The 23,243-nt window shown below is 64.3% G+C and overlaps 1 protein-coding gene across 8 annotated transcripts; it reads left to right on the forward strand.

Moving 5' to 3' along the window:
* The first annotated feature begins 1,560 nt into the window (after positions 1 to 1,560).
* Positions 1,561 to 20,892, forward strand: TNK2 (tyrosine kinase non receptor 2). Of its 8 annotated transcripts, XM_072344187.1 has the most exons (19): positions 1,561 to 1,700; positions 3,974 to 4,135; positions 5,189 to 5,275; positions 7,041 to 7,303; positions 10,558 to 10,735; positions 10,884 to 10,954; positions 11,903 to 12,115; positions 12,227 to 12,379; positions 12,608 to 12,885; positions 12,967 to 13,093; positions 13,182 to 13,328; positions 13,441 to 13,535; positions 15,978 to 16,172; positions 17,395 to 17,486; positions 18,001 to 18,045; positions 18,507 to 19,858; positions 20,231 to 20,326; positions 20,412 to 20,539; positions 20,625 to 20,879. In XM_072344187.1, the coding sequence occupies exons 3-19, from the start codon at positions 5,260 to 5,262 to the stop codon at positions 20,716 to 20,718; spliced, it is 3,543 nt and encodes a 1,180-aa protein (XP_072200288.1). In that variant the 5' UTR covers positions 1,561 to 1,700; positions 3,974 to 4,135; positions 5,189 to 5,259; the 3' UTR covers positions 20,719 to 20,879. The 8 variants fall into 8 exon arrangements, with proteins under 8 accessions (XP_072200288.1, XP_072200291.1, XP_072200294.1 ...); XM_072344190.1 differs by lacking the exon at positions 5,189 to 5,275; XM_072344193.1 differs by lacking the exons at positions 5,189 to 5,275; positions 7,041 to 7,303.
* The last annotated feature ends 2,351 nt before the right edge of the window (positions 20,893 to 23,243 follow it).

Consider the following 23,243-nt stretch of genomic DNA (forward strand, 5'->3'; position numbering starts at 1 on the left):
TCGTCGAGTCCAACTCTTGGCTGTATGTGGGACCACTCAGAAATCAGACCCTGAGGCCATAAGTGGTCTGACTGGGTAACAAGTAGGATGGAATGTCAGACCTCCCTCCATGCTCTCTATTGCGTGCAGTGGGGGGGCTTGGGTGCTGCTATAGGGTGTGAGTGGCTCCCTCTGCCCTAAGCTGAGAAGGGTCAGTGCCTGGATTAGGCTTGCTCAACACCCTGGAGTGCTGCATGCCCCCCACCAAGGCAAAGCTGTACAGCTCTATTGCTGCAGGACTTCCCATTGCAAGTGTGTTTTACTTGGTCAAGGACACTCAGCTTTTCTGTGCTGTCTTCCCCCTTCCTCCTGCCAACCTCACTTAACCATGTCTGAGAAGCAGGAGATACAATCATAGAACCGTCTGAGTTAGAAGGGGCCCCTAAAGGCCCTGTGGTCCAACTCCCCTGCACTGAACAGTGATGCCCTGCAGCTCCATCAGGTGCCCAGAGTCCGGTCCAGCCTGACCAGTGCGGCAGCGCATCCTCCCATTAGCAAGCTCTGCAGGCGCTCCGCCTGCTGTTTCCCCTATCAGCCTGGCAGCGCTCCTGTCCCTGCAGTGACTGCAGAGCCCCGGGGCCGCAGCGCTCGGGCCACGCAGCTTGTGCCGCAGCGGGAGGGTTCGTCCCTACGCCCCTCATCCGTCCGCGCCCGCACCTGTCCGCGCATCCATCCATCACTCCATCCACCCACCCAGCCGGCCGTCCCCACTCACCCCGCGCCTGTGCCCACCGCCCCGCGCCCCCCCGCCTCCCCCTCCCCGTCCGTCCCAACCCCCGCCGTTACGTAAGGCGGCGGCGCGGCGCCTTTAAGAGCGGGGCCGGGCGGACGGCGCACCGCCCCGGGAGCTCCCGGCGGAGGGGGAGGCCGGGACCGGGAGCGGGACCGGGAGCTGCCGAGCGGAGCCTCCCCCAGCGCCGCGGGGCCGGCAGGGCACCATCCGGGGTCCGGGGGTAGCGGAGGGCGGGGGGCTGAGCCCGGGGGTGCAGGAAGGAGGCGGCGTGGCGCCGGGGGTGCAGGAAGCGGGGGGTTTGGCGGAGGGCGTGCAGGAAGCGGGGCTGGGAGCGCAGGGCCAGGAGCTGGTGGCCGGCGGGAGGGAGGCGGAGAGCGGCGGGGCCGGGGGCGGCGCGGGGCGGCCGGGGCAGTGGCAGCGGGTGGCGCTGGGGGTGCGGGCGGGGCTGCAGGAGCGGGGAGAGCGGGCGGCCCCCGCCGTGGGCGTTAAGGCGGCGCGGAGACCCCGCGAGCAGTGCGGGAACGGGGGGCGCAGGGCGGCGCGGGGCGCGGAGGGCGGCAGCCCCGGGGCGCGGCGGGGGAGGGCGGGCGGGCGCGGGGTGCAGGAGCGCGGCCCCAAAGCGCGGCAGGAGCAGGGCCTGAGCCGGAGGGCGCAGCAGGAGCGCGGGCAGCGCGGGGAGGGGGGCAGCCCCCCGGGCAGAGCCCGCTGGTGGGCCAGGAGGGGGCGGCAGGAGGAGGGCGAGGCGCTGCGCGGGGTGCAGGAGGAGGGAGAGCGGTACCGCGGGGAGCAGGAGCAGCTCAACAGCACGTGGCCCCCCCGGAGGCGCGAGGCCGGGGTGTGAGGGAGGAGACCCCCCCCTACCCCTCCGCCCGGCATGGTTCCTGCAGCGCCGGGACCCCGCGCGGGACCAGAAGCCGCGAGGCGAGAGGTGAGGGCGATGCGGGATCGGCTTGCGGGCGTCGGGGCCGGGATCGCGCGTGGGACTGCGGGCTCCGGGATGGCACGTAGAGATGCCGGGGTCGGGCACGGCACGTGGAGCTGGTGCTGCGGCGCTGGCACCGTGCCCTGCGGCACTGCGGGGATGCGGGCGGCTCGGCCCCCTCCGGCGAGCGGAGCCCCGCGGAAGGTTTGCCTTGCGGGCGCAGCGCCGCTCCGCTCTCCCTCCTCCCCGGGCGCTGGGAGCTGTGCGCGCTGAACAGAGGACCCTTGTGCTCGGGGCATGGCCCCCGGATCGGGGGCGTCGCGCAGCGCAGGGACCCTCCATCCCCAGCGCTGCCGCATCGGGGCAGGTTTGTCCCACTAAAGCACTCGAGACGCGTTACTCGCTTTCAGCCTCTTGTTGTTAAGCGCTGTAAAACTTAACCTCGGCTGTGCCTCGCTGAGAGGTCCCTGCCCGGCCTGCTGTCCCGAGGGGCCTCTCGGTCGCCCCGCTCCCCTGGCCCAGACGTGGTGACCCCGGGCATGGGGCTCCCTGAGGCCGTGCAGCACCCAGGGCAGGCTGAGACACAGCCCGGCGCTGCGCTTCCCCACGCGCTCACCTTTGTGGTGCCGCCCCGGTCCCTGCCTGCTGTCCGGGCACCCTGGGTCTCCTCCTTTGGGGTTCCCACAGGCGCACCCTTGCTGGGCTGGTTTGGTGCAAAGTGAGTGGGAAAAAGCATCTGCTTTGGTAAAACCCTGCTGAAGCTGCAGCCTAAGTGAAGTGGTACCTTGGTGTGCAGGAGTGGGACTCTCTTTGTGGAGAGGGTCAGGAGTGTAGCCCACCCCATAGATGGCATCGAGCAGCCGTGGCCCCACATGAACCCACCTCAGGGTGCGTGTTGGGGGCTTGGGCTGCACAACCTGTTTGCAGCCCCTCGAGCCACCCCAGGCCTTGTTAGCCTGGTGTTCGTTGGCCTGGTGCCGGTGGGACTGTATGGGAACAGCTTGGGGCCACCAGTGCCCCTGCTCCACTCCTGCTGTTGCCTGGGGCTGGGCACGGGGGTGGCAGCTGTGACTCAGTTTCCCCTGGGAAGCCCCTGGGGTATGGGCACGGTGGGAAGGTGTGGGCTCTCAGGTTCCCTGTGGCTGAGCTTTGTGGGGTTGATCCACCTGTGGAACCTCACTGGGAAGGGGTCGGCTGGGTTCTCGTCCTTGGGGCGCTGTGGGTGGGGGGTGTCACGAGCCCCATCCTGTCCGGGGCCACAGAGTTTGTCTCTGATTTGCAGGTGGATGTTCCTGGAGAGCATCATCTGCTGATGTATTTCAGGGATGCTCTGAGAAACAGCACCTTCCTTGAAGCAGAATGGCTTTGGGGCTGGAGAGGGCTTTGCCCCCCATGCACCCTCTCTCCCTAAAGCACAGGGAAGAGCTTCCTAGCCCCCCGGCAGCACCCAGGCTGGAGCAGAGCCCTTACCCCACAGCACTGGGGTGGTGCAGCAGCTGCAGATGGAGGAGAGCTGGGGGGCAGCTGTGCCGGGGAGGCCGTGCCTGCAGGGGATGGGGCTGTGTATGCAGGGGATGGGGCGACTACACCTCCTGCACCACTGGTTCCTGCAGGTGTGGTGCCGCAGGAGCGAGCAAGACCATGCGGCTCCATCCCCTGCTGCTGCCACGGTGCTGCACACCAGGAGAGAAATGCTTCTTTGGAGTGGGGGGAGCCTTTGGTGTGGGTGTACAGGGTTTTGGGGCAGTGTGTAGGGCTGTCTGTCCCCCTGACCCTCTCATCCCATCCTAATGCAAGGAGCAGGAGCTCCCTTAGGTGCTCTATGGGGTGCCCAGCTGCTTCCCTTCCAGCTGTGCTCTGGGCTTGCTGTGATCCCACTCTGACTGAGCAGCGCCAGGGGGCACTGCCTACGCTGCTGCCTGGCACATTAGGCTGCTGCCAATTAGTGCTAATGAGCAGCCAGGTGCTGCGTGGTCTGGCCAAGGTGCTGCTCTGCTAGGCACAGAGGCCCCTTCCCAGCGCTGGGCAGGTGGGGGCAGATTTGGGGTTTCTGGACATGTCCAGGTGCTGTACTCCTGGTGAGGATGGGAGGACTGTGGGTATACAGAACCCCTGTGCACAAGGTTGGTGCTTCATGGCCAATGCCCCCCCCCAGGTAGAAGTGCATCTCCATAGCCAGTGAGCTGTAGGTGAGCTGTAGGTGAGCTGCCCCTGGGTTTGGTTCTAGAGTGGGCAGATGTGGGGTTGCCAGGGTCCCATCTTGACCTCTCCTTCCCCAGGGCACCCTATGGGCAGTGTGACCAGAGCCCTGCAACTCCCATGGCTGCGTGGGTGAAGCTGTGAAGCTCTGCCACCTCTGCGTCACCGCTGGGCTGGTGGGGACGCTGGGGCACAGAGTGGCACTGCCAAGGGACCTGAGCTGCACGCCCACCCCGGCACAGGTAAGAGGAGTGCGGGGGCTACCAGGCACAGATCAGTGTTCCATTGGGGTGCCCAATTGCAGGGGGGTCTCTCAGTGGCATCATCCCCAGGGCGGTGATGCTCAGTGATGCCAAGCTCAGTGCCATCATGTGGCATTGCTGGGCTGTGTGCTCTCTGGCACTGCTCTGGGCATGGGGTTCCAGATGGGTGCTGGGGGGCTGCTTTGCTGGAGGCGCCCACAGTTTGATGCATGTGTCCTTGCCTCTTTGCCTGGCTGCTGTCCTGTGCCTCACCTGCCTTTTTGCACCAAAATGTGGCCAGTTGGACCCTGAAACCAACCAGCAGAAACAGCCAGGGATGAGACTGAGTCACAAATCCCCCCGTGCACCCAGTTCATCATGTTCCCACCACTCGGGATGCATTCCAGACCGGGGCTGGGTCCTACTGCCGGTGCAGAGATGGGGAACAGCTCCTGCAGGCGATAGGCTGCGACCTGACATACGGAGGGGATTTAGTGGAGGAAAGAGGCTTAGGGAGAGGATTGGGGTTGCACTGGGCTTTGTCGGGGCTGGGGGGGGGCACTGCTGGGCTGCAGACAGGTCCAAAGGCTGATGGCTGCGCGGAGAGCTGGAGACATGCTGGGGCAGAACCAAACCATGGCGCTGGGCTCCAGTGGCACTGAGCCCACAGCACAGGGGCACCCAGTGACCCGTCCTCGCCGCCCGCCCCCACCACGGGTGTCAGCATCGCTCCATGCCGGCCCCCTGAAATGTCCCAGCGAGCCATGCCGGGTACCAGCTGCAAGGGAGGCAGAGCACAAATCGGTATGGGGACACTGCGCTGGGATTCGGAGGGGACACGAGGTGGCACAATGGGGGAGTAAGGCAGCAGCATCCTGCAGGTGTCTCTGTGTGTGTGTGTGTGTGTGCGTGCACAGCTGCACCTGAGCAGCCAGCCTGCTGAGTGTTGTCACTGCCATTTGGGGCCGCCCCCGGGGCCCCGCCAGGGCTGAGCAAACCAGCCCAGGGCACAGCCACTCGTGCCACTGCTGGAGCCAGTGACATCACTTCCAGGTGACACCGCTGTCAGGAAGGAGGCAGGCAGGGTGCTGTGCCCCAGCCCTGATGTGACAGTGAGCGGGGTGATGTGCTGCACTGGAGGTGAGTGGGGGCCTCCCTGCCTCGGAGCTACACAGGGGGATGGAGTGGGTGTGGGTGATGCTGCTGCCCTGCTCCTTGGGGACACGAAGAGGGATGTGGGGACAAGGGTGACCCTGGCTCGCCTGGAGCAATGGGGAGGTCCGGTGTTCTGCGGTAGGAAGGACACTTAGTGGTCAGTGTGACTGTCACTACCGCAGGTAGCCCAGTGGCCGTGGTTTTGGTGGGAACCCCCTGGGGTGATGCTGTGCGCCTGCTCCAGATTGCTCATGCTTTGGGGATTGGCTGAGCTGTGGGTCTGTGAGTGCTGGGATTGGGTTTCGGTTCTCAACCCACAGTTGGGGTTTGGTTCCCAACACTGCGTTTAAGGGTTCGTGCTGTGCACATAGACTGTTCCAGCTGTGTGGAGTGACCCTGGGTTATGGGGACAGCTCTCAGACCCCACAGCATTGCTCTGCCTGCACTGGGTGAAGGTTCTTTTGGGGGGGGGGGGGGGGGAATGTATGGGCAGTGCAGCTGGGGCCAGCAGGAAGGTGGCATAGCACGTGCATCAGTCACAGCACTGACGCCGGCAGGGCTGCGCGTGGAGGTGGCTGTTGCTCCCACACCCCGCGCCCGCGGGCTCAGCTTGATGCTGAGCTCACCTCTGTGGTATGGCAGGAGGGGCCACCGAGGGGCCAGTGCCCCCCTGGGTATGGGGTGTGCTGGGAGGATGGGGGCAGGATGAGCTCATGCCCCTTGCCCTGGAACCATGGGGTCATCTTGCAGTTTAGTAGGGGTTGTGGGGGGCAGGGGGCAAGGGGATGGGAAGGGAGAAGCTGTGGGAGGGGATCACTGGGGGAAGAGGTGAGGTGTATGGTGTTTCTATGGGACAAACGGGATGTAGAATGGGGTGTCATGCCCTGTGGCATTGGCACTAGGAGATGGGGTGGGGCACTGTGCCCTGCAGCGGGGGCACCAGGAGCCCTTTTGGTCCCTGGGGCTGTGTGATGCCTCCAAGCACAGACAGGTGCAGGGGGGCTGCAGAGCTCCAAGCCCCACCTCTTCCCTGTCTTGTGACTCCAAGTCAGCCTGCTGTAAGCCCCCTGACCTGGGGGGCTCTGATGGGATAGTGACAGATCCCCATCTTGGGGGGGGGTTGATACAGTGCCGCTCGCTCCTGCTGTGACTGCATGTGACGTTGGAGGGCTGCAGGCACAGGCACCATCTCAGGGCTCCCCAGCTCTGTGCTAGGGGTGGGATATCACAGGGTGTATCCTTGCTGCATGCTCCCCTGTCATACCAGGGCCTGGCTGCGCTCCCTGCCCTGCTGAGCTTTGCGCCAGTGCTGCACAGCAGCCATCTTCCCCGCGCATCCCTTTCCCCTCCTCCCACAGCAGGAGGGATGCTGAGGATGCTGCGCCCCCTTCCTACCCCCCCCCCCAGCCCCGGCCCTGCGGATAGGCACAGGACCTCCATCGCCCCCACCCCGCCGGGTGGTGTTCCCCGCTGCTCCCCTCTGCCTGACGAGGGCTGCGCAGTGCCAGCCGGGGGGAGACGGGGGCTGCGGTGATGGCACCGCCGATGCCCCCGCCTCCACGCTCGGTTACCGGGGGGGGCACGCAGGCTGCGGAGCTGGGAGGAGATCAGCAGTGCCACGGTGAGAACGGGTACCTGGGGGGGCTCCCCGTTCTCTTTCCCCCTCCCCTCCGCATCCATCCTCCCCCCTCCCTCTTCCCCTCCATCACCGCGGTCACCTTCACCCTCTCGCTGTTTTCCGGAACTGCAGCAACTTTCTGCCATGTGATCCCGTGCCCGGCTCCAGCCCTCGCCGCCCCCAGGCAGGCGCAGAGCCCCCCACCCGCCGCCGCTGCCATGGGCGAGAGATGTGACTACCAGCGCCTGAGCAGCGCCGAAGAGGAGGAGGAGATGCTGCCCCCCCTGCCCCACAGCCTGTCGGACAGCAGCGGGCTGCGAGCCCCGCGGATGGGCAGCAGTCGCCCGGGGCTGCCTCCGCAGCAGGACGTCACTCTGGGCATGGCGTGCCGGCGGGTCAGTGCGGGGGGAGATGGGGGGAGCGGTGGCACGGCCCCCATGGCGTCCCCAGGGTGCTTGTGGGTTCAAGGCTGGCATGGCGTAGGGGGCTCACATGGCGTAGGGGGCTCACAGTGATGCTCCCTTGCATGGCATCTCCTCTTGAGTTGGTATGGGGGCAGCAGCCACCTTGTGCGGCTGCACTCCTTCCCTGATGCATGGGGAAACTGAGGCGTGGGGGTGGGGGAGGAATTGTATTGCTGGGAGACGGTGCTGGGATGTGGACCCAGATGTTGTCACGCAGGCACTCGCTGTCCCCTTTTGGTGGCACGGTGTGAGCCTGGCTCAGCTGGCACTGACACCGCATTGGGCACAGTGGGGTTGCTGCAGGGTGGGCACGGTGCCCAGCACAGGTGGCTGGATGCAGGGAAAGGATCCGCCGTGGGGTCGGGATGCGTGTGTGCGCACCCCCGCGTGTCACCTCGGGAGGGCGTGCGTCACACTAGAGCTGCGTGTGCCGCCCGGGGCTGAGCCCGTGGGCAGAGCCGTGACGTTGCGCGGTGCCGTGGGTGTGTGCCCGCGGTGCCCAGCAGCGGTGTGCGGGCGCGCAGCCAGACGTGCGTCAGTCGGAGAGGGTGGTGGGCTGTTGGTGCTCGGGGTGTTGGTGCACGTGCGCCCGGGCACGGCGGTAGCTGCAAGGGGGGGGTGGGGAGGGGTGCGCGGAGGTGATGTGTTTGAGCGCAAGGAAGGGGAGAAGGAGGTGTGGTTGCGGTCGTGCACGTGTCGGGGTGTGTGCGTGGTGCGTGTGGTTGCAGGATTGCGTGCGTGTGGTCCTGGGGTGCACGTGAGAGCCGTCACCGCCCGCGCAGGAGTGTGTGTGCACGTAGGGTGCATCCCAGTGCTGCAGGTGTGTGCGTGGGTACCTGTGCCGTCCATCCCTGTGCCCCTGTGCCGTGGCTCTTTGCTGTCTCCTTGGGTGGTGGGGGCTGTGGTGCTTCTGGGGGCTCCCATCCCACTGGGGTGCTGGGGGCTGAGGTGGTGGTGCTGCTCCTGTGCTCTTGGACCTGTTGCGAAGAGGGAAACTGAGGCACAGCTGGAACGCAGCTGGGCAGCCCTGTCCAGGTTTTGGGGGTACCAGGGGGTGCTGGGGCCCGCACAGTGGGCCAGGGAACCCCCACACCCGCGGTGTCCCCAGGGCGGAGAGCTGGCGCGTGGCAGAGCTTGGTGCCGAGGGCACTGTGCCCATCTGTCTCTGCTCAATGGGGCTGTTGTGCCGGGTGCCAGCCGGGATCCCGGCACTGGAAGCCACGGCGGAAGCTCTTTGGGCATGGCCACAATGCAGCAAGAGCTGGCTGTCCCGTGTCACCTTGGCACACCGGTGGTTGTGGAGGGGTCCATCTCTATGTCCCCCAGCTCCCCACAGCGTCTGGCAGCCGGGTGAGTTCGTGGGGTTCACGGTACATTCACAGTCCCTTGTGGCTCACGGGTCAGCGGCACGGTGCCCATCACCCTGGCATCATGCCCACCACCTCCCCTTTGGGAGCGCAGGGCCGGATGTCCCCCCTCCCGCCTCGCTTCCTGAGGGGGGAAACTGAGGCCTGGGAGCTTTTCCCAGGGCCGGAGCGAGTTTCCATGGCAATGGGAGCCGGGGTCCGCTCTCCCAGGCGGTGCAGCTGCCGAGCACCCGCCGAACAAGAGAGAAAGCAGCACATTGATCGGAGCCCGGCCCCCTGGGCGCACGGCCCAGAGCTGGGCCAACGCGCAGCTAAAATAAACCCTCCTGGGACAGGAGCCGGGCCGGGCCGCTGCTCGAAGCCCCGGGACCCACAGACAGCGACTGCCGGGGAGCGAACCCGTAGGCACTGATCGGGAAAACGCCGACGCCGCAGCTCCAACCCTATTGCTTTTGGGAAGGGGAGGGCAGGACGGCCGGGAAGGAGGGCACGACGGAAGCAGGAGGAGGAGAAGCGCAGCGCTGCGTCCCGCTGCCGGCCCCTGTGCCGCAGGGATGCCCCGAGCCCTCTGCGTGTGCTGTGGGATGCGTGGGGTGGCCGTTCCCGGGTGGCGTCCAGCAAGCCGTTATCCGGCCAGGCTGACACCCCCATAGGTCCCCTGGCTCTGCTGGGCTCGCTGTGCCCCGGAGACGCTGGCACCCGCAGGGGTACCCTGAGCACATCGGGCCGCGGGGCCGAGGCTGCAACCAAACAGGATGCGACGCTTCGAGACTCTGCGCCGTTCCTTCCCCTTCCTCGCTCGCTTCCGCGTCTACCGAGTAAGTGGCCGTAAGTGACCGTCATCCCCCCGGTGCCGCGGGTGGCTCCGTGCCGTGAGCTGGCGGCTCCTTCAGCCGCAGTGCCCCCGCGTGCCCCGTGCCCGCCGTATTTTTAGCCGAGGGCTGCGGTGACGCGGCGGGGACGCAGATGGTGAGGGGGCCGGGGGCCACGTCGTCTCCCCAGGGAAAGGGGAGGATGGACGGGGCTGCCCTGATGTGGGGCCGGCACGGGGGCTTTCCCACGTCCCCTCCGTCTGCTGGAGGCGGGAGGCTGAGCCGGGTCCCTTCCCGGAAGGCTGCGGTTATGGTGGAGAGGGAGAGAGGGGACAGCTAGGTGTGGTGCGGCAAGGGGGGCACTTGGGGTGGTGAATGTCCGTGGTGTTGGGGGTCCCATGCACCGGCACAGTTCTGGGGAGGTGATGATGACACCCTGGGGACCTTCATTCCCTGCACACTCACAGCTCTGTGTCTCCATCTGTCCCCTCCTGTGACACTGCCTATGGACCAGGACAGCACTGAGGTGTCTGTCCCTGCAGGGGACAGCTGCCACCTCTGCTCTCAGCAGTTGGGCACAGGGAACGTGGCTGGGGGCCAGACATGGGGTGCCCCATGTGCATGTGTGGTGCCAGGTGTGGCTGTCCCTTATGTCTGTAAGGTGCCAGCATGCAGTGTGGGGACAGTGTTAGGGACATCTGTGCCACACCTTTGGACTCTGCCTCTTCTCCATCCCTGTCACTGCTGCCTGGCTGTATGGCTCAGGGTGGTGTTTCATTAAGACTGTGGGCACTGTGGCGTTCATGTCCTCCTCTGTGGGTCCTGCTGACACTGAGGAAGGCCTAGGGTGGGCTCTGCAGGAGATGAGTCCCATGAGTATCCCTGGCATCCCCACTGGGGCAGGAGGCAGCCCCATCTCCCAGCCCCTCTGACACACAGGTGGGACAGGGCTGGGACACTGGGGAGCAGCGCAGGGTCCCCACTAACCCGGCACCTTGTCTGGCAGAAGCTGAGCTGTAGCATGCAGGCAGAGGAGGGCACGGACTGGCTGCTGGAGCTGCTGACTGAGCTGCAGCTGCAGCAATACTTCCTGCGCATCCGGGACGAACTCAACGTCACCCGCCTGTCCCACTTCGAGTATGTCAAAAATGAGGACCTGGAGAAGATTGGCATGGGGCGCCCCGGTGCGTATATCATCCTCCCCCAGCCTCCCCTTGTGCCGCTCTGTGGCTGCGATGCATCTTTTGGGGAGCCTGGAACAACACGTGGTCCCAAGGGCTGGAGGGTGGTTCTTCCCAAGAGGGGCCCTGACACAGTCCTTGTATCCCACAGGCCAGCGGCGGCTGTGGGAAGCAGTGAAGAGGAGGAAAGCCATGTGCAAGCGGAAATCTTGGATGAGCAAGGTATGGCTAACATGCCCCGGCTCTTGGGTCACTTCTCAGCTGGGATCGGCACTCAGGAAATTCATTCCCCTCCTGTGATTTGCCTCTTTTTTTCCAAGAAACTCAGTCAGAGATAATTAGTAGCACGGCCTCAGCCGGCCCCGTGGGCTGTGCAGCCCTCTGCCTGCCTCAGCTCCCGGCAGCACCAGGGCGAGGGATCCAGGGACCCTTCCCCAGTAGCAGCGATGTTGCACCCCTGGGCACCTCGCAGCCCCAAATGGCCTGTGTGCTCACCAGCTGGGCTCTGGGTCGTGGCCTCTCCCTTCTGTGACTCATCTGGGCCGAGCCGAGCTGTGCCTGGCTTTTAATAGAAGGCGACTCAGCCTTGTGCCGGGCAGAGAAATGCCACCTCCCACCGCAGCCACATGCCTGCTCCGGCCCCCGCGCTCCCTGTGCAGGTGCCAGCTGCCCCAGCTGTGTGCCAGGACGGACCCCTTCCCGTGGGCGATGTGCCCAGTGCCAGCTGGTGGGGAGGAGAGCCCGTCCCCAACCCCTCTGGGCGGCTGGCAGCAGCAGTGCGTGTCGCAAGGCCCACGTTGCTGCGGGGATGTGTCACTGCGCTGGAGGTTTCTCTTGGAATGGTGCCCAGGCACATCGTGTGCCCACAGCCTGGCCGAGGAGCACCCGGGACCTCAGGCTGCTGGAGGGCAGCCTCCCCCGTCCATCTAGAAGTGCTGCTCAGCACGCCGCCCGCTGGGGAAACACTGCGTGTGGTCATCAGTAGGTTTCGGAAGGAACTGTGCAGAGCCAAAGAGGTGGATGGGACGACCCATCCGCATGGCACCAGCAGGGTACCAACAGCTCTCACTCATGGGAAGGGGAAACTGAGGCAGGCTCTGGCTACCACCGACAGGAGGGAGGACCTGTGGGTGTCTCCAAGCCCACATCTTGCCCCTGTGCACACTGCAGGTGTTCAGCGGGAAGCGCCCCGACTCAGAGCTGCCACCTCAGCCCCACAGCACCTTCCGCAAGCCCCCAACGCCACCCCCCCCGGACACGGGGGGCCAGCACTCCCTCACCTGCCTCATCAGGGAGCGGGACCTCTCGCTCTTCGAGAAGTTGGGCGATGGCTCCTTCGGTGTTGTGCGTCGCGGGGAGTGGTGCACGCCTGCTGGCAAGACGGTGAGGAGCGTGTGCCAAAACACTGCACTGGTGGTGGGGGTCTGGGCATGGGGACATCCCTCAGGAAGGCGTTGTCCCCACTCCATGGCTCACCCCTTCTCTTGGCCATAGCTCAACGTGGCTGTGAAGTGTCTGAAGACGGATGTGCTGAGCCAGCCAGAGGTGCTGGATGACTTCATCCGCGAGGTGAACGCCATGCACTCGCTGGACCACAAGAACCTCATCCGCCTCTACGGCGTGGTGCTCTCCCACCCCATGAAGATGGTGAGTCCTAAGCAGGACCAACCCCATCCCGTGGCTGCTGCTGTCAGTGAGCCCTGAAGGGCGGTGGTGCCGTGTGGGGGGCCGAGTGAGCCAGGTGGGCATGAGACCCACCTCCAATGGACTCCACTGCAGTCCTCTTCCAGTGGTGCCAAGACTGGGGGACAGAAAGCAGCCCAAAATGCGGTGTCCGCAGCCTGACCACCTTGCTATCCCCTTCTTATGGCCTAGGTGACAGAGCTGGCCCCTTTGGGCTCCCTCCTGGACCGTCTGCGGAAGAACCAGGGCCATTTTCTCATCTCCACGCTATGCCAGTATGCCATCCAGGTGGCCAAGGGCATGGCCTACCTGGAGTCCAAGCGCTTCATCCACCGAGACCTGGCTGCCCGCAATATCCTGCTCGCCTCCAACGAGCAGGTCAAGATTGGAGACTTCGGGCTGATGAGGGCTCTGCCCAAAAATGACGACCACTACGTGATGCAGGAGCATCGTAAGGTGCCCTTTGCCTGGTGAGTTTGGGCTGGGGGTCCAACTGGGGAGGGGGATCTGGAGGTCCACCCTTTGTGATGCTCACATCCTTCCCTATGCAGGTGTGCTCCTGAGAGCCTAAAGACGCGCACCTTCTCCCATGCAAGTGACACTTGGATGTTTGGGGTGACGCTATGGGAGATGTTCACCTACGGGCAGGAGCCATGGATTGGCCTCAATGGCAGCCAGGTGGGTGCAGCAAGCCCCTTATCTATGGCTCCCCAGACCACCACCCCTGGCACACACAGTCCCGTAATGGCACTGCCTCATCCCACAGATCCTACACAAGATTGACAAGGAGGGTGAGAGGCTGCCACGGCCCGAGGACTGTCCCCAGGACGTCTACAACGTCATGCTGCAGTGCTGGGCCCACAAGCCTGAGGACCGGCCCACCTTCGTGGCCCTGCGAGACTTCCTGGTGGAGGTAGGTGTGGGGTGGAGGGTTTCAGGTGGCCCTCGTTGCCCCTTCCCAGTGCAGAGTGAAGGGGGATGTGGACATGCTGCATCCGCGTGCACTCACCCCACCGTCCCTGCAGGCCCAGCCCACCGACATGAGGGCTCTGCAGGACTTTGAGGAGCCTGACAAGCTGCACATCCAGATGAACGACATCATCACGGTCATCGAGGGCAGGTAGTGCATGGGGGGGACCTTGAGCCAGTCCTGTAAAGCACAGCCCTGAAAGCACAAGCCCCCCTGGATGGGGGCTGGCAGCCAAGGATGGGAGTGGTGGACAGAGCTGTGGGGAGTTTGGGGCTCTGTGCCCCCCCATGACCTGGGCAGCGTGGCTGCCCCACAGCGCCTGTCCCCGCTGACTCACCCCACGGCCTTGCCCTGGGACACAGCTGCCAGGCAGCCGCTCCCTGCTGATAGCAACGGGGACGTGCCACTGTCACCAGGGCCTCAGTGCCACCTCTGCTCCTGCTGAGGCTTTGCTTAGTGGCTGCTCCATCCTGCCCCATGCCCTTGTTCCCCATCCTGGAGGTCCCTGGCTCCAGACTGGGAGGGTGGGTGACACTGTGTCCCTGGACGCCCATCCTCAGAGCATCCCCTCTAAGATCCCTGTCCCCGAGGAGAACTCAGCATCCCTTAACCCCGTGTTGCACAGGGTGCCAGCCCCCTTGCTGGCCCCACAGCGGGGTGGAGGCGAGGAGAAAGGCGCAGCCTTCCCCTCTGCCCCCCTCCCCTGGGGCTGGCTCCCCGCATTCCGGCACGGTGAATCAGGCCGGATTTGTGTGGCTGCAGGGACCAGCTTTCTCCCCCGGCTGCTCCCCGATGACTCTTGCCCAGGGTCTGGCGGTGGTTTAATTGCAGGGAGGGGAGGGGAGGGGAAGGGAAGGGAAACGGCGTCGGCGGAGGGAGGGAAGGAGGGAAAGGAGCGGCGGAGGGCGGCGCGGCCGCGCCACTGCGCGCACATCGTCCCCGGTGCATCACGGGCGCGCTGCGGGGCTGCTGCTGCCGAGCTCAGCCCGCTGCCGGCCCCGGGTGAACTGCACAGCGGTGAGGGGCACGGGGTTGCGGGCGGGGGGATGCGGTACTTCTGGGGTGTCGTTGGGCTGAGCGGGGTGGGGGGGCTGCGTGCAGCCTCTCGTGCCTCAGTTCCCCCGGCAGACGCGGTGTCGGGGTGGCTCTGCTGCTTAGCGGTGCGGGGTAGGGCCGGTGGGGCTTCGTGCTGCTGCTGCTTTGGGGCCGGGGGCTGGGGGAAGGAGGGTCGGGGGCCTCGCCCCGTGCCTCAGTTTCCCTTTGTGGGGTGCCAGGGCAGGGAGGGGACGGTGGGCGGGGGGCTCCTCCGGGGGCTGCATCCGGCCCCGTTGAGGCCGCCCCGGGGCACCGTCAACACCCCCCACCCCTTTTTCAAGCCCCTGCATGTCGTTTGAACCAGCGCCGGGTGTGCGTACGTGTGTGTGGGCAGGGGAAGGGGCCCCCGGCTCCTTGTGCACGGCAGCAGGACCTACCTGAAGGCCCCGGGAGGGAGGGGGCTTTCGGCAGGGATGCGGGACAGGGAGCAGGTTTGTGCCGGGAGTTTGAGCGGCTGGGTTGGGGCAGCGTGGCCTCAGCATCTCTCTAGGAGCTGGGGAAGGAGCAGGAACCTCCCGGGAGGGGACGCAGCAGCCCGCCCCGGTGCGCTGCGGGCGAGGGAGGGTTCCCGGTGCCCTCGCCGAGGGGTCCCGGCGCTGAGTAATGCGGCTGGCTGGCGGCAAGCGGGGAAGGTAAACAGGAAAAGGGCTGAGCTAGTGGCCGCGGGTGACTCACAGGTGACTCCAGGAAACCGCGGGGCCCGTGCCAGCCTCGCCGGGTTGGCAGCGCCGGCAGCTGTGCCACCCCCTGCGCGGCTCCATTGCCTGCACAGGGAGAGCGGGGCTGCGAGCGTCCCACAGTGCGTGGGGTGGGAGGGGAGGGGGAGCGGGATGGGAAGAGGCTGGTGGGGGGATGCTGCCCGGGGGACCCTCCCCGGAGTTACCTTCCTGAGTTTGTTCCCTCCTAAGGCTGTGTCACCCCAGTGGTAGTTGTGTCCTGGGGCAGCACTGGGCTCTGATGGGACCCCAGTATCCACCAGACAGTCAGAGGAGGCTCACCCTGCATGGGGCTCCACTGGAAGGGAGGAAGGGGGGGAAGGTAACAAGGGAGATCCCACAACCCAATGTCCCCACCTCAGTTTCCCCCATGGGCACTGGGATATCTGGGGATTCGGCATCAGCAACCAGGCTCTTGGTCCCATGGCCATTGCTTCTTCCATCCCCAGTGCCAGCAGCCCTATGCCCAGGGCTCCTGAGCATCTTGGGGTGTGCAGGGACACATCCTACGGGGAGCTCCGCTCCTCACCACCCCCATCCCCATGTGCTGGTTTCTGCCCCCTTCCAGCATCTGGTGCCCGGGAGGGCTCAGGGCTCAAGATTAGGATCTGGGCACCCTCCCCAGCTGTGCCACTGCCTGCCTGCGTGTCATAGGCTGAGTCACTTTGCTCCTCCCGTGTCATTGGGGCAGGGCTCTTGTCCCCATCCCATCGCCACCCTCTGGGGTCTCGCCACCCTCCCCACGCCATCCTCAGTAACGAAGGTCCTTTTTATTCCTTAGGGCCGAGAATTACTGGTGGCGGGGTCAGAATAAACGGACCCTAAAAGTGGGCCAGTTCCCCCGCAACACGGTGACCTCGGTGGCGGGGCTGTCGGCCCATGACATCAGCCAGCCGCTTAAAAACAGCTTCATCCACACAGGCCATGGAGACACCAACCCTCAGCAGTGCTGGGGGTTTCCCGATAAAATTGATGAGTAAGAAACTTTCTGTCTTCTCTGCAACCTCCCCCACCTCACCCCCCGCCTCCCCCCTGCAAGGAGCAAGCTTGGTCTTCCTCCCTTACAACTCCTCTTCCTCCTTGCTGTGCTGGGAACAGCTCTGGGCAGGGTCCCCGCAGCTTGACTAACCCCCCTCGCCTCTTCTCACTAACAGGGTCGGGTGCTGCATGGGGTGGAGTGTTGGGGCACAGGGCTGGGCTGGGCATGGAGCCCTTTTCCCTGCCCTGCAGACCCCTTGGTGCTCAGCAGCACTAGGACAGGGGAAATGTCACCCCAGAGGTGACAGTATCACAGCTGTTGGTGCTTTATGTAGTCATAACTTATGTTTTCTTCTTCCCATGCCCTACCAAGAGTTGACCCTGTTTGGTTTGTAATGGGAGCAGGGCTGGAGGAGGACTGGGGCAGCGCTGGGGCTGGGTGTGGTGCACTAGATCCTGGGGTGCAGCAGACCCCGGGAAGCTGCGGGCATGGTTATAGCTCTCTGTGGGTTCTCCCTCAGCTTTGGGGATGGGGGGGATGTGGGAGGGCTGTTTGGGGAGGAGCAGGATGCAACTACAAAGCCTGCGCGGCTCCCACAGTGTCGAGGCAGCTCCCGCACCCCACGGGATGGTGATACCCAAGGCAGCCCAGCCCCAGTACAACAGGGCTCGCAGCTCTGGGGCTGTGCAGGCGGCCCCCGGAGTGCTTTGTCGAGGCGCCGGGCGCACGGACGTGCCTCGTGCCCTGGCAGGCCTCCCCGCACCCGCTGCGTGGGCACGCGCCCTGGGTACGTGCCGTCCGGGCTGCAGAGAACGCACCGAGCTCGGCACACGCCCAGGCCTTCGGGCTGCACCGGCTCCTGCCTTGCCATGCCTGGCTTGCGATGGCTCGCCCGGGCCTCCCGCCGCGCTGCTCTGGGTTTGGTACCCCACGTGTGGGTGCCCTGTGCCGGAGGCAGGGAGGGGATGGGTGACACTGGAGCGGCACCAGGGGCTGTGCTGCGGAGCCAAAAGCCTCATAAAATGCAGCACATGGGCACTTGGCACCACAGGGATGCAGCAGCTGGGATGTACCTCTCTCCGTGGAGCTTGGGGTCACCATCTGTGACCCCCTACTTGTATGTTGCAGTGTATTGGTTGTATAACCAGGCATGTCCCGTGCGCTTGGGAAGGTGCAGCATCCCGCTGATCCCCCTCCGCTCTCTTTTTTCTCCTCTCAGGCTGTACCTGGGAAATCCCATGGACCCTCCTGACGTTTTAGGAGTGGACCTGAGCACGGCCAGACCCACCCAGCTCCCAGGAAGGGCTAAAAGTAAGTGTCCTCACCCCTTCACCCCCCACCTCCAGCCAGTCAGCTGCACCAAGTCCCTTCTGTGCACCCTTCTGCCTGGGTGGTGGACAGGACTGTCCCGCTGTCTCCTCTGCTCTGTCTCTCTGCTGCTGTTTGCTTGTTGCAGCACCAGCACACGCACTGTCACCCTGCCCAGTGCCACTGCCAGCAGCGTGGGCGGCTCTGCTCGTCCCCTCTGGACTGGACTCTGCCCCACTGGCCTTCAGATGGGCCCCTCGTCCCTTCCTGGGGCAGGGCTCCCCATTACGGGGCAGAGCGGCTCACTGGTGCGGTTGCAGCCAGCGCTGTGCAAGTTCTGTACCCCCAACCCTCTGACCCACTGGGGCGGCCCACCGGCACCTGCTCCTGTCCAGTAGTGGTGTGTGGGGACGAAGCATGCGCCAAGCTCCTGCTGACAGCCGCCCCGGCTGCCGCCTGCTCCGCGCGCTCACCCCACGTCCCTCCTGCTCTCGGCCTCTCTCTTCTCCTCCTGCAGGGCAGCCACCTCCGCGCCCGCCTCAGCCTTCCATCCTGCTTACCAGTAAGTCGGGCTGTTCTGGGAGCCGCCAGCCCTGCTCGTGCCCCTTCTCTTCTCTCTTAGCTCCTTTCTTCCGAGGTACTCGGGGTTTGCTGTGTGCTCGCCTCCCGCTCTCACCGGTGGCACGTGCAGGTGCTGCTGGGTACCTGGGGGTGACAGCATGGCTCTGATCCCTGTGGATTCTGTCCCCGGCCTCCAGAAATGGCATGCACTGGGGTAGCTGTGGAGCAGAGGGGGTCCTCACCTCCTGGCTCACCATGGACCATGCCCAGAGAGTAGGGTGAGGGGTGGCTGAGGCTGCTGTGCTGTGGGGCTGGGAGGGGCTGTCTGGGGTCTTGCTGTGGCTTTGGGAAGGAATTGGGGTCTGGAGTCACCTCTGAGATTGGCACCAGCTGGGGACACGGGGTGGGTATGCTGATGGGTAGTGCAGTGGGGTGCTCACTGCTTTCTCCTTTGCTTCCTAGAGCCCTCCTACGACCCAGTCAGTGAGGAGGACGAGGGCCTGTCAGCCGGCCTCCGAAAGCTCTGCCTGAAGAAGCCAGGCCCAGGGAAGGGCCTGAGGCTTGCCAAGCCCTCCGCTCGTGTGCCGGGCACCAAGGTGGGCGAGCGGCAACCCGGCCGGTCACCCAGTGAGGGACCAACGAGCAGCGAGGTGACTCTCATTGACTTTGGGGAGGAGGTGCCTCCCACCACCCCTTCACCCATTGGGGAGCTGACAGCCCCCTCCCTCGCCAAGCTGGCCATGGAGGCCTTCTCACTGTTGGACAAAACCCCCCCGCAAAGCCCCACGCGAGCTCTGCCCCGGCCCCTCCACCCCACACCAGTGGTGGACTGGGATGCCCGGCCCTTGCCTCCGCCACCTGCCTACGATGACGTGGCACAGGACGAGGATGACTTCGAGGTGTGCTCCATCAACAGCCCCCTGGGGCAGCGGGGCAGCCGTGCTGGCCTTCCTAGGGCACGCGAGCGGGGCGAAACCAACTACGGCTTCGTGGATGAGGGCGAGCGGACAGCAGGGCTGGAGGACAACCTCTTTCTGCCCCCCAAGGATACCAAGCAGCCCAGCCTGACACAGACTACCGAGATCTTCCAGGAGCTGCAGCAGGAATGCATGAAGAGGTTCAACGTGCCCCAGGGGCCATCTGCCTGCCTGGCTGATGACAAACCCCAAATCCCACCCCGTGTCCCCATCCCTCCTCGCCCGCTGCGCCGCAATGAACCTGGGCGTTGGTCTGGAGAGCTGTCCCCAGCCTCGGGGGGCGAAGAGGACCGGCCGCCCCAAATCCCCCCTCGGGACCCTCTGTCACAGCCCACTTCACGGACGCCAAGCCCTATGGCCCTGCAGGTAGGCTCCCCACAGCAGCGGGCTGCCCTCTGCTCCTGCCTGTCCACATCGCCGGGGAAACCCATGCCCACCACGCAGAGCTTCGCCCTGGACCCTAAATACGCCACCCCCAAAGTGATCCAGGCACAGGGCAAGGACTGCTCCAAGGGACCCTGCATCCTGCCCATCGTGAAGGATGGGCAGAAGGTCAGCAACACCCACTACTACCTGCTGCCTGAGCGCCCTGCCTACCTGGACAAGTATGAGAAGTTTTTCAAGGAGGCCAAAAGCCCCGAAGAGGCACCAGCATCCCGCGTGGTCACCACGGCCACAGTCCGGCCCATGGTGCAGCAGCAGCCTGACTACAAGGCCAACTTCTCCTCCAACAACAGCAACCTTGGGCCCAAGTGTTTGGTGAAAGCTTCCTGCAGCCTACAGAAAATCGTGTATGATGGGCCAGATGGCTATCGGCCCTCGGAGAAGATCCGGCTGGTAAGGAGGGATGTGGTGGTTTTTGTCCAGGTGGCCATAGACAAAAGGTATCCCCACCCCTTGCCTTAGTTTCCCAATGTTCAACCTGCAGAGGGTGGCTACGAGGCATGCAGGAGTGTCACTGCAGCTCCCACATGGGGACTGAGGGCCCTTTTGACCCATATTAGCCTTACCCACAGTTGGACACGTGGAACTGGGAGAAAGGTGGCTGTCACCCCAGCCCAGGAGGTGGAAATACCATGTTGATTCCTCATTGCTGGTGCCCAGCTCCTGGTTGGGGGTGGAGCTTTGGGGGTCAGAAGCCATAGTGTCTCCCTTACCCCCCAACTCTGTGCTGCCTACGATGACGCAGTCACCTCCATCCTTCCTCAGGTGCAGGACACAGTGCATGGTGTCACCACCGAGGAGTGCCAGGCAGCCCTGCAGAACCATGGCTGGAATGTTCAACGTGCCATCCAGTACTTGAAGGTACAAGCATGTTGCAGCACCTGCTGTCAGCAGGGTGGGAACAATCCCTGACACCCCAGTCCTAATGCCCTGTGTCCCCTTGCAGGTGGAGCAACTCTTCTGTCTGGGGCTGAAGTCCCGTGTGGAGTGCCACCGGGTGCTGGAGATGTTCGACTGGAACCTGGCACAGGCCAGCTCCCACCTCCTCGACCCCTACAGCTCCTCCAGACAGAAGTAGGTCCATGAATATTGTTTTGGGGATGGGATCTAACCCTGTCACCCTCCTGATCTCATCTCCTCACCTTGCAGGCGGTGACAGCAGAGACCAGGTGGACGACGCCGGACCCAGAGCAGGAGTTTCACTGTGGGGTCACCTCCCTGATCCCACCGCCCACTGCTGGACTCTGGACTGAGCCCCACCTGGGGGATGGGGGCACCCCAAAAGGGATCCTGCCCAATGATTGAGACTGTGCCATAACCCTTGTGCCAGGGGGTCTGCACCCTGGCTGAGGAGATGAGCTCCGTCCCTTGGCCTGATGTTGAATTGTTTTTGTAAAGAGAAATGTAATTTTAATATATATATATATTATATTATATATCTATTATATATCTATATATATAAAAATAATCAATGGAGAGGAGGAGGGTTCTCCTGCCCAGCTCCTGGGTTGCTGCCAGCGCACACAGGAAGGATGCACGCATGCTCCTATGGCACACACTGGGGTGACCCCATGACATGGCCCCAGTGCCCCCTGTACCCTGCTGAGGCCGTGCCACCCCCGCACCCCACAGCAGATGTGCCGGGAGCGCTGTGTGACTCATGCCCAGGCAGGGAGCGGCGAGCCCTGCGTCTCTTCCCCCACCCACACAGCAAAAGGGGTTGTGCAACCGCATGGCACCGCAGTGCTGCAGCCAGGTGCTGGGGAGCGGGGGTTGGGGATGGCACTCTGTGCACCCTAAGCATTGTTGGAATGCATTGCCTGGGTGCCCTGAGGTGCAACCTCGCAGAAGGGAAGGGGGACCTTGGTGCCCAAACCCGGGTGTGGGGTAGGGTGTTGGTGGTCCCCAGGGGGAGTGGTGGGTGCACAGGGGCCGCTGTGTGCTGGGTGAATCTCACTGCCTTTCCCTGGGTTTAAGGTGACCTGCAGCCAAGGCACAGCTCAGCCCATGTGAAACCACCCCTCACCTCCCCCCCCCCCCCCAGCCCAGATCTGCGTGGGTGTTTGCAATGGGATACACACTGATGGTGCAGATAACCCCCTGCATGCAACGGCCATATTAAGGTCATTGGCCCTTAGCACAATGTCCTGCATCTATGGGGGCATCGGGGCAGGTGGGGTGGGCACTACTGGGTGTCAGGTGGAGGTCTGATGGGTGCTGCCCAGTCTCTGTGCATCTTGGGGGGCAATGCGGTGCCCTGGGGGATGGGGAAGGGTTAAGCAGTACAGGACCCCGAGGCAGCTGCTCCCTTCCTTCTTCCTCCTTGGCAGCAGGCCCATGGCTTACGGGGGTTATCATCTACCTGGCCAAGCATGGCTGGAACTTGGCAGCAAACAATGTGGGGTGGGCATGGGGCTGGGGTGAGCACCCCCTCCCTGCACTATTGGAGACCTGAGCCCACTTTGCCATCCTGTGGCCTTTTGCAGCCCATTCAGTGGTGTCAGGTGATCAACTCTTAAGTGCATCTTAACCTCAAGGTGTCAGATGTGTGTTCACCTTATATAGGGTCATAAAACCTCGTGGCTAAAGTAAGGGCTGAAAGGATGACCCCAACCACCAGCACATCCTCAGGGCTGGGGCATGGCTGTCTCTATGGGCTTGGGGAGCTGTTAGTGGCATGTGGCATCCCCACATGGCAGTGGCAGCTGGAGGAGGGCTGGCACAGGGCAGTGCTCACCGGAGGAGCCGCCTCGTTGCATCACTGCCCCTCGGACAGAAAGGAGGTGCCAGCAGTGCCGGGAGCCATTGTGGCCACGCTATGGGGCAGCTGCTGTGGAGCTGCGTGCTGTGGGGACTCTGGGTGCTGCCAGGTGAGTGCCGGGGTCGTCCGCGTCATCGGGGCAGCTGGGCACACCACGGTGCCAAGGTGGAATGGGGCTCTGTCCTGCAGCAGCCTGCATGGTGGGGAGGAGAGATGGGCATCCGGTGGATTACAGTGGGAACCAAAGGGCTGGTTGCTCAACCTGCCCTTGCTCGCACCCAAGCCCCACCAGGAAATTCGGGAGCAGTGGGCACGGGGCCCCTTGTCCCAGCACAGGACTCAGCAGAGCTGGTTGGCAGCTCCCACATGCCTGATAGCATCAGTGCCGAACAGCATCTGGATATGTCACCCACTGTGCCCGAGCTGAGCATGTGCCAGCTGTCCCCTGGCCGAGCGGAGCAGCCCTCTTCCCTCAGGGATGGTTCAGGTAATGCCGGATTGGAGCTGATCGCTGCCCACCGGGGAGCTCAGCCCAGTGCTTGGGTGAGCAGTGTGTGCAATTGCCTTCTGTCTCCTCACAGGCAGTGCAGTGCCGCAGGTGGTGCTGGCAGCACTGGACCTCATGAGCCATGGCGAGGAGCAGGAGATGCCTTCTAGTGCAGCAGACTCTGGGGGGGTGGAAGGATGGGACAGTCTCCAGGCAGGACTTCCCTACCCAAAACAAACCAACTGGCCGACCAGTGTCCCCATGGCTCCTGGCATCACTCAAAACTCATCCCCTCTACCAGGAGGGCACACAATGGCTGTAACCCGTGGGAAGAGGGATGCAGAGCCAGCCACAGCCATGCTGTCCCCAGCTCCGCATGTACCCCTGGAGGAGGGGACAGACTCCCGAGTGCTACTGGGCAGCAGCATCACTCCCACAAAGCCTGTGGGAGAACACAGTGCTGTGCAGAGCACCCCAGGTCAGCCCACACCAGGTACAGCTGTACCTCTACAAGAAGAGACTGTGGACGA

Source organism: Excalfactoria chinensis, chromosome 9, assembly GCF_039878825.1.
Source record: "Excalfactoria chinensis isolate bCotChi1 chromosome 9, bCotChi1.hap2, whole genome shotgun sequence".
NCBI classification, from domain to species: Eukaryota; Metazoa; Chordata; class Aves; order Galliformes; family Phasianidae; genus Excalfactoria; species Excalfactoria chinensis.